The sequence below is a fragment of the Saccopteryx bilineata genome, chromosome 6 (assembly GCF_036850765.1).
Source record: "Saccopteryx bilineata isolate mSacBil1 chromosome 6, mSacBil1_pri_phased_curated, whole genome shotgun sequence".
Lineage (NCBI taxonomy): Eukaryota > Metazoa > Chordata > Mammalia > Chiroptera > Emballonuridae > Saccopteryx > Saccopteryx bilineata.
In genome coordinates this window covers 99,997,087-100,007,026 of record NC_089495.1, presented here as the reverse complement: position 1 = coordinate 100,007,026, position 9,940 = coordinate 99,997,087, and the positions used below count along the sequence as shown (strand labels likewise).

Sequence of the window (9,940 nt, the reverse complement as noted above, 5' to 3'; positions counted from 1 at the left end):
AACCTGGGCCGGTGGAAAGTTCTGGGGAATGGGACAGCCCACCGCACCGGAACCAAAGGTTTAGTCCTATCTATAGCCTCTGAAAAGGCAGAACGACTTCCGGAGGGTCCTACCCCGTTTGGGTTCCCAGCGCCAAGATCCCTGGAGAGACTGGCTGCCATCCGGGAACTTGATCCCAGGAAAGAACAGGCAGCAGCGAATGACGTCACTGGGCACTTAAGGCTTGGCTGCCTCCGGCAACCTTGAAAACTTTGGTAAATTATGACAATGGAGCGCGACCTGCCTTGTTATTAACAAACACCCCCAAAAGCACACCTTCCTGAGGGACGGCAGTGCATTACAAAAGCTCAAGCTTCTATCCCAGAAATTCCCGTCGGAGTGCGGGCGCGTGGTGAAAGAGGACCCACAGCAACGGCAAAGGCCTAGGGAACCAAGGCTGCGAGGGGCGGGGACTGGGAGCACGCGTAACCGGAAGTTGGTTGAGCCGGGAGAGTCGGTCCTCCAAGATCCCAGAGAGCCTTGCGCCGGCCTTGCGCCTCCCCTCCTCCAGGCGACACGCTGCGTGTCTGCTCGTTGGCTACTTAGGACGGAAGCTCGGTTGGTGTTTCTCCAGAAGTTTCCCCCTTGGGCGGCGGCGAACCTGGTAACCTCTGTTGTAGCAGCTGCAGCAATAGTAACAGTGACTTTTCGGGATGGCGGCGGCTGCAGCAGGACCTGCAACGTCCCAGAGGTCCGTGTTTTCCTCTTGCTATTGATTTTTACTCTCCCTCCCCCTTTCTTCGGTTAGTGAGCCCCACTGAAGTCGTTGTTTTCCTGTCAGGTTTTTCCGGAGCTTCTCAGATGCTCTTATCGACGAGGACCCCCAGGCGGCGTTAGAGGTGAGCGAACCCGTCTCAACCTTCCTCTCTTCTATGGGGGAAGCCACATCTCCCAGCATACGCCTTCCTGTGGCCAGGTCGGCTGTTTTCGCGGTGTCTCGGTCCTGGCAGTGACACCCTCTGCCTCTCCTTTCTCTGTCCCTTAGTGTCGCCGTTACCCCCGACCCCTGGACTGGCCCCCTCCCGCTCCTGGGCCGTTTCTGCATCCTCGCAGCTCTTTAGAAAAACCTTGTCCGTTTCTGTAGTTGACATCTATAGTTGGCCTGGGAGGATTTTTAAAAAATGACTATTTGTTTATTTATCTTTCCTTAGGTGAAAGTGGAGAGGTAGAGTGACACACTCCCGCATGCGCCTGGACAGGGATCCACCCGGCAAGCCCCCTACCGGGCATGCTCTGCCCATCTGAGGCCGGTGCTCCGTTGCTGGGCAACGAAGCTATATTTGGCGCTCGAGGCAGGAGGCCGTGGAGCCATCCTCAGCGCCCGGCCGCCTTGCACCTACCAAGCTGTGGGTACAGGAGGGGAAGGGAGAAAGAGAGAAGGGAGAGAGGGAGGAGTGGAGAAGCAGATGGTTGCTCCTTCAGTGTGCCCTCACCTGGAATCGAACCGGGATGCCCATACGCGGGCAATGCTCTACCACTGAGTCTACCGGCCAGGGCCTTTTAATGGCATTTGACTAGAAGAAAAAGTAATATCTAGGCTTAATTATATTTAATTCATTTTTTCGTTTGACAATTATCCTTGTCACCCTTAGGTACCAGGTGATGTGCAAGTGTATGAATTCCGTTTACCATAACAACTTTTTCTCCCCTGTCTGTCCCTGAATATTTCCAGATGTCCTGCCACTGTTTATTATTGATTCATTTGCTTATTCATTAAAACAATATTTTTTGGAGTTGCTGTGTGCAAGATACCAATTGCTTATTTATATATGTAACTGACTTACCAGGCACTCTGTGTTTGTGTGAAGTGAAAGACTAAGAGTTAAATAATACAAAGTAATAAAGAGCACAAGCTAAGGATACATGATGCAGTGGGTCACAAAATTTAGCCAGGGGTTTCATGTTTTGAAACACTAGGAAAAGAAACCAAACCCAGTTCTGTTGTTATAATCTAACATACCTAAGATTAGCAATTTGAGGCAAGACAATCTTTTCCTACCTATGACTTCTAGAAATAATTTGCCACATGGTAGTAGAGTCTCTCTGAGAAGATGACATTTGAGCAGAGACCTGTGGGAATGAGCTTGGAAGCTCTGGAGAAAGCATTCCAGGCAGGAAAAGGATTCATTGCGGAGGTCCTGATATAGAAATGAAGCTGGCCTGTACAAGGAGCAGCAAAAATGCTCATTCCACTAGAGTGGGATGAAAAGGGTGTCTGAGATGAGGTGGGGAGGAAACTACAGGCTAGATCCCTTAGTTCCCGGGTAGTCAACCTTTTTATACCTACCGCCCACTTTTGTGTCTCTGTTAGTAGTAAAATTTTCTAACCGCCCACTGGTTCCACAGTAATGGTGATTTATAAAGTAGGGAAGTAACTTTACTTTATAAAATTTATAAAGCAGTTAAAGCATATAATAATAATTACCAAGTACTTTATGTCGAATTTTCACTAAGTTTGGCAGAATAAATCTTTATAAAACAACTTACTCTAGTGAAATCTATTTTTTTTTTGTATTAGTCAAATGGGGTATTTGAACCAGAGTATTTTCAAGATTCTGTGCCCTTTTAGAAGGGTTCATGACTTGTTTCCTTGTGAGAAATGAAGTAATTTCTTTTTTCTTTTTTTTTTTTTTTTTTTTACAGAGACAGAGAGTCAGAGAGAGGGATAGACAGGGATAAACAGGAATGGAGAGAGATGAGAAGCATCAATTATCAGTTTTTCATTGCGACACCTTAGTTGTTCATTGATTGCTTTCTCATATGTGCCTTGACCACGGGCCTTCAGCAGACTGAGTAACCTCTTGCTCGAGCCAGCGACCTTAGGTCCAAGCTGATGAGCTTTTGCTCAAACCAGATGTGCCCACGCTCAAGCTGGCAACCTTGGGGTCTCTAACCTGGGTCTTCTGCATCCCAGTCCGATGCTCTATCCACTGCACCACCACCTGGTCAGGCAAATCTATCTTTTTATTTATACTTTGGTTGCTCTGCTACCGCCCACCTTGAAAGCTGGAATGCCCACTAGTGGGTAGTAGGGACCAGGTTGACTACCACTGCCTTAGTTTCTCTTAGGCCAGAATATGATTTTTGGATCTGTATATGAAGTCCTTCAAATAAAATGGTTGATTAATCAATCAGTTGTATTATGGTGTTTCCTAGTGAGACCTCTGGGGTCAGTAGTAGAATACTGTTACTGAGTAGTATAACAATGATGCTGAGAGTTTTTCTCCACAATTCCTCATATCAGCTAGATAGCTATTTTCAGAATTTACATTTGTTATGGTCCTCTTAGGTTCAGTGCCACTTTTGGAAATCAGTTTATATAAAAATTGCTTTTGAAGGATATTTTTGTCACTTTCCATCTCACTTAATTTACTTTTAATTGAAATTTGACATGTAGATAACACATCTGAAGTCTGCAACTAATGAAGTTCTTGTTTTACATAGGTGTACATCACGCAGATCAATACATATATAGAACATTTTCATCCAAGCAAAGTTCTTTAGTACTTTTTCCCAGCCAATAATTCCCCTTTCCCACTAGACAGCCCTTATTGTGACCTCCATCACTGTCAGTGAGCTCACTTGTTCTTATTTATTTTTTATTTATTTATTTATTTATTTTGTGACAGAGACAGAGAGAGGGACAGACAGGAAGGGAGAGAGATGAGAAGCATCAATTCTTCGTTACTGCACCTTAGTTATTCATTGATTGCTTTGTCATATGTGCTTTGACCAGGGGGCTACAGGGGTTACAGCAGACCGAGTGACCCCTTGCTCAAGCCAGCGACCTTGGGTTCAAGCTGGTGATACTTGCTCAAACCAGATGAGCCTGCGCTTAAGCTGGCAACCTGGAGTTTCGAACCTGGCTCCTCCATGTCCCAGTAGGACACTCCCATCCACTGCGCCACTGCCTGGTTGGGCAAGTTTCACTTGTTCTTGAACTTCATGAAAATAGAACCATAGGTGAAGTATTCAGTTGAATATAGGGCACTCTGTCTTGCTTCAAACATTGGGTGAGGACCATATTGTCGTATGAAGTGGTAGTTCTTTTTAGTGGCTATGTAGTATTCCATTGTATTTATTCTAACAGTTGGCATGACTGTTGTGTCTAATCCTGTTTTCATGATAATTTTGTAACCTCAAGAAAGTTCCTGTTATCACTCTGGATTATAATTTCTGTCTCTAAATTGCAAATAGAGGACTTCGAAAGGGTCATTATGAAGATAAGTAACATAAGGCACATATTGAGGCTCTTGAAGTAGGCATCTTGGAGTTTTTTTGCTGTCTATGTTCAAGCCACACTGGCTGGCTTTTTGTTACTTGAATTTGTCATGCTTAATCCTGTTGAGTGGCCTTTGGAGTTGTAGTTCTTTTTGCCTAAAATATACTTACTCTGTCTGACCTATTTCATGTTTTGCCTGGGGATACTCATCACCTTAGAAATGTCAACCTTCTCAGAGAAACTGTCTTTTTAATCACCCTGTATTTAATTTGGGCCCTAATGTAAACATCAAGAGAGCAGAAATTTTGTGTATCTTGTTTGCCATGTGTTCTTAGTGTAGTGCCTGGGATGTGGTAGGTACTCAGATGTGCATAATGACTCTTAACTGTAATTTTTGAAACAACTGTGAGGTGTAGGTATTTGTATTTTAAAAAGGAAGTTGAGGCTAAAGAGATTAACTTGCTCAAGGTTGTACCGTTTAGAAGTGATAAGTCCCTGGGTTAAATACATTATGGTCATCTTCTGGAGGGGGGTAGGACTGGGGGTGTATGATATAATTAAATGTTTGGTAGCAGATCACAAATAACCTTGTTGAGAGCATAGCTGGTTAGCATAAATGTGCATTGGTACCGGTTTTGCATGGTTATGAGTTTTCTCCAGCAGCATTGAGTATTTTAGGAAGGAAGTAGGGTTGATACTGTTTATCATCCATAATTGGGAATTGGCTGTGGCTGGAAGAAAACAGAAAATGAAATCGAATTGAGATACCCAGAATTAAAGGCCTTTAAACTTTCTTTTTTTTTGTATTTTTCTGAAGCTGGAAACGGGGAGAGACAGTCAGACAGACTCCCGCATTCTCCCGACGGGGATCCACCCGGCATGACCACCAGGAGCGATGCTCTGCCCACCAGGGGGCGATGCTCTGCCCCTCGGAGGGGGGGAGGGACGCCACCAGAGCCACTCTAGCGCCTGGGGCAGAGGCCAAGGAGCCATCCCCAGCGCCCGGGCCATCTTTGCTCCGATGGAGCCTTGGCTGCGGGAGGGGAAGAGAGAGACAGAGAGGAAGGGGGGGGGTGGAGAAGCAAATGGGCGCTTCTCCTATGTGCCCTGGCCAGGAATCGAACCCGGGTCCCCCGCACACCAGGCCAACGCTCTACCGCTGAGCCAACCGGCCAAGGCCAAGGCCTTTAAGCTTTCTGTCAGTCTGAGCAAGGCTGCTTTTGCTTTTAACCTTAATAACCATTTACCTTGTTGAGTAGCATTTTATTATTACTATTATTATTATTATTATTTTAAGAGGAGGAGAGATAGACAGACTCCTGCATATGCCCTGACTGGGACCCACCCAGCAACCCCGTCTGGGGCAGATGCTCAAATCAGCTGAGTGATTTTTAGCACCTGAGGCTTATGCACTGGGACCAACCTTGCCATCCTCAGTGCCTGGGGCTGACGCTCAAACCAGTCAAGCCACTGGCTGCAGGAGAAGAGGGAGAGGAGGGGGAGAGAGAGAGATGCACATGGTCACTTCTCTTGTGTGCCCTCACCAGGAATCAAACCTGGGACATCCTTACGCCAGGCTGATGCTCTATCCACTGAGAAAGCCAGTCAGGGTCATTGTTGAGTAGCATTTTGAAAGAGCTTAAAATTTTAAAGACTTGGAAAATTGTTTCTAAGAGATTCAAGTCTGAAACAGTCTTATTGCCCTAAGAAGTTTTCCCCTATTCTGGGTTACCAGGTACTTCTCTCACCATTGTTTTAGTAAAGATTTCAGCATAACTTATATTTCATAGTTTACTAGGATTTTTTTTTTGAGAACTATAAATTGTTTGTAACATCTCATTTTATATGAGTAAATATATCTTGGGACATGTTTACAGTATGTTTCACATTGATCTCTGTTAAGTAATAGCTTTTTGCCACTCTGATCCAAATGTTAGCACTGAAGTTTTTGCCTTTTGAGATTCCTCCCTTGTCTCTAGCAGCCAGCAACTTTTTTTTTTTTTTTTTTGTATTTCTCTGAAGCCGGAAACGGGGAGAGACAGACTCCCGCATGTGCCCGACTGGGATCCACCCGGCTCGCCCACGAGGGGGCGATGCTCTGCCCCTCCGGGGTGTCGCTCTGCCACGACCAGAGCCACTCTAGCGCCTGGGGCAGAGGCCAAGGAGCCATCCCCAGCGCCCGGGCCATCTTTGCTCCAATGGAGTCTTGGCTGCGGGAGGGGAAGAGAGAGACAGAGAGGAAGGAGAGGGGGTGGAGAAGCAAATGGGTGCCTCTCCTGTGTGCCCTGGCCGGGAATCGAATCCGGGTCCCCCGCACGCCAGGCCGACGCTCTACCACTGAGCCAACCGGCCAGGGCTTTATGGTTTTCTTATATTGTATATTGCTTATTCAAAATAAATTGATTATTGTGGTTTATTCATGATTTACAAGTTTATGTATCATAATGTTCAGTTCGTGCTCAGTAGTTTTTTGGTAACGTTTTATGTAACAGCCTAATAAGTCAATCGCTTGGTTTCTTTAACTGAGTCACCATAAATTGCCCTTCTTAACCAACAGTTGGTTTATGCTTTCAAAGGTCATTTGCAAGTTGGTTGTTTGAAATTCATAAGTTTTTACCTGACTTTTTTTTTTTTACAGGGACAGAGAGAGAGTCAGAGAGAGGGATAGATAGGCACAGACAGGAACGGAGAGAGATGAGAAGCATCTATCATCGGTTTCTCGTTGCGACACCTTAGTTGTTCATTGACTGCTTTCTCATATGTGCCTTGACCATGGTCCTTCAGCAGACCAAGTAACCCCTTGCTCGAGCCAGCGACCTTGGGTCCAAGCTGGTGAGCTTTTTGCTCAAGCCAGATGAGCCCGTGTTCAGGCTGGCAACCTCGGGGTCTCGAACCTGGGTCTTCCGCATCCCAGTCTGACGCTCTAGCCACTGTGCCACCGCCTGGTCAGGCATTTTTACCTTTTTAAGAAAAGGAATGTTACTTATGTTCATATGTGCAGTGTTGGGCCTATCTTGGTTACATAATATTTGTTTAAAAACAGTTTTGAATTGCTGATTTAGATATTAGTATATATAACAAACAGCCTTCTGGACCCATGGTATATCTGTTTTGCTGAGGAGAGGCTAGAAATTTGGTTTGCAGATATATTTGAATAGATAGGAAAGATGCTATCAGCTGTTTTCAAAATTGAAAGTTTAGTACAAGATGGTATTATTTAGGAATTTCAAAGTATTAGAAAACAATACCAGTGTCAGATGGTATGCGGAAAAAACTTGGAGTAAAGAAACTTGACCAAGAGATAGTGCCATTTAGTGGTTAAAGTCCAATTTGGAATCAGAACTGGATGTGAGTCCTGTCTCTGGCACAGTCTTGTCAGAGTAACTAGGACATGAGGGAATGAATCTACATCTAGGGGAAGAGCATTCTAGTGGGGAGCGTCAGGTGCAGAGTCCTGCTCGTGTGTGAAGAGCAAGGAGGCCATTGGGCTAGAATGGAGGAGTAAGGAGGAAAGTAGTAAAAGATGACATCAGAGTGATAGCAGAGTCATATCAAGAAGGGCCTTTGGGGCATTAGAAGGACTTAGGCTTCTGCTCTGGGTCAGGTGGAAAGACATTGGAGAATTTTGGGCAGAGACATAGTAACAAGATCTGATTTTTATTCTGCATCAGGTCAGTAAGGGTGAAGATGGTAAAAAGTGGTTTGGCTTTTAGGTATATGACTACCAAGTATAATATTCATTGCTTTCTGAGAATCATCACACTGTTTGGTTAAAGCCAGGTCAGGTGTGGCTATTGACATAATTTTTACCTTTTAAGTCTACCAAATCCCCAGGGCAGTGGTTTTCAAAGTGTGTGCCCTAGAACAGTGGTCCCCAACCCCTCGGGCCGCGGACCAGTACCGGTCGGTGGGCCATTTGGTACAGGTCCACAGAGAAAGAATAAATAACTTACATTATTTCCGTTTTATTTATATTTAAGTCTGAATGATGTTTTATTTTATTTTTATATTCATTTTAGAGAGGAGAGAGAGAGGAGAGACAGAGAGAGAGAGAAGGGAGGGAGGAGCTGGAAGCATCAACTCCCATATGTGCCTTGACCAGGCAAGCCCCGGGTTTCAAACCGGCGACCTCAGCATTTCCAGGTTGACGCTTTATCCACTGCGCCACCATAGGTCAGGCCGATGTTTTATTTAAAAAAACGAACAGATTCCCTCTGTTACATCCGTCTAAGACTCACCCTTGATGCTTGTCTCGGTCACATGATACATTTATCAGTCCCACCCTAAAGGCCGGTCAGTGAAAATATTTTCTGACATTAAACCAGTCCGTGGCCCAAAAAGTTGGGGACCACTGCCCTAGAAGATTTCCAGGTGTTCCCTATGGTATTCCAGAGAAATATGTGCCTGTTGGTGACCAAAAAACTAACAGGGTTTCTGGAGTTTAGGTTTTTGGGGCACAGAGGTGTGGGAAATTGGCTGTAAGCTGACAGTCTGCTCAACCCCCACCTCACTTGCCTGATTAGGTTGTAGGAGGCTGTTAAGCTGTGGTGCTGGATTGTTTACACTACCCCCATGTCCCCGGAAAGACTGGAGGCAAGTTTCTTCTCTCCTTTGTTTGGTGTAAGGTTAACATGATATGTATGGTGGGGGTTTTCTGCACTTAACACAATTAAGAGTGAAAAGAGGAATTCTTCAATGTATTGATGAGGAAATGAAAGTTTGCCTTTCAAAAATATGCCCAAACATTGAAGAAATCTCTATGACACATCAGGCTCATGTTTCTCATAAATGCAAGAATGAAAAAACACATTCTCATTGGGACCTGCCGAATTTACTAAATCTTACTAAGAATGTACCTATATATGTAAAAAGATTACTTTTTTGTCTTTATTTTTTAACCCTTTTTTAAAAAGTCTAAAAATCATAAAAATGTAACATAAGGCCCTGGCCGGTTGGCTCAGTGGTAGAGCATCGGCCTGGTGTGCAGTAGTCCCGGGTTCAATTCCCGGCCAGGGCACACAGGAGAAGTGCCCATCTGCTTCTCCACCCCTCCTCCTCTCCTTCCTCTCTGTCTCTTTCTTCCCCTCCCGCAGCCAAGGCTCCACTAGAGCAAAGTTTGGCCGAGCGCTGAGGATAGCTCCATGGCCTCTGCCTCAGGAGCTAGAATGGCTCTGATTGCTGCAGAGCGACTCCCCAGATGGGCAGAGCATCGCCCCCTGGTGGGCATGCCGGGTGGATCCCGGTCGAGCGCATGCTGGAGTCTGTTTGACTGCATCCCCATTTCCAGCTTCAGAAAAATACCAAAAAAAAAAAAGTAACAAAAATGTTTTTTAATGTCAATAAATTTAATTTTGTTGTATTTATTTCATTTAATTACCGTAAGAGCAAGCTTGGACTTGATAGTTTTTTCTTTAATATTTGACTTAATTGTTATAACATATTTCTCAGAAACTTGTATATAGTGCGCCTACAATTATTTGTAGGATTTTAAATGTGCCCTGACATCAAAAAGTTTGAGAACCACTGCCCTAGGGTGTAAGAAGTAATGGGTAGAGAGCCAAATTATTCGTATTTGCCTCCATTTGTCCTTGGTCTCACTAATCATGCTATCTTTTCTTCGATCGTTATTGCTCCAGCTACCACTTACATACTATGAATGCTCAGGGTAGCAAAAATTTA

General features: G+C 44.8%; 1 protein-coding gene across 1 annotated transcript in view; it reads left to right on the top strand.

Annotated features, from left to right (window-relative positions):
* Positions 1 to 484: 484 nt before the first annotated feature.
* The window catches only part of SUGT1 (SGT1 homolog, MIS12 kinetochore complex assembly cochaperone), a 52,216-nt gene continuing 42,760 nt past the window's right edge, over positions 485 to 9,940 (top strand). Inside the window, exons 1-2 of the mRNA XM_066237019.1 lie at positions 485 to 730; positions 821 to 878. Of these exons, the coding sequence (XP_066093116.1) occupies positions 693 to 730; positions 821 to 878 (96 nt within the window). The 5' untranslated portion in view covers positions 485 to 692. The remainder of the gene's footprint in view (positions 731 to 820; positions 879 to 9,940) is intronic.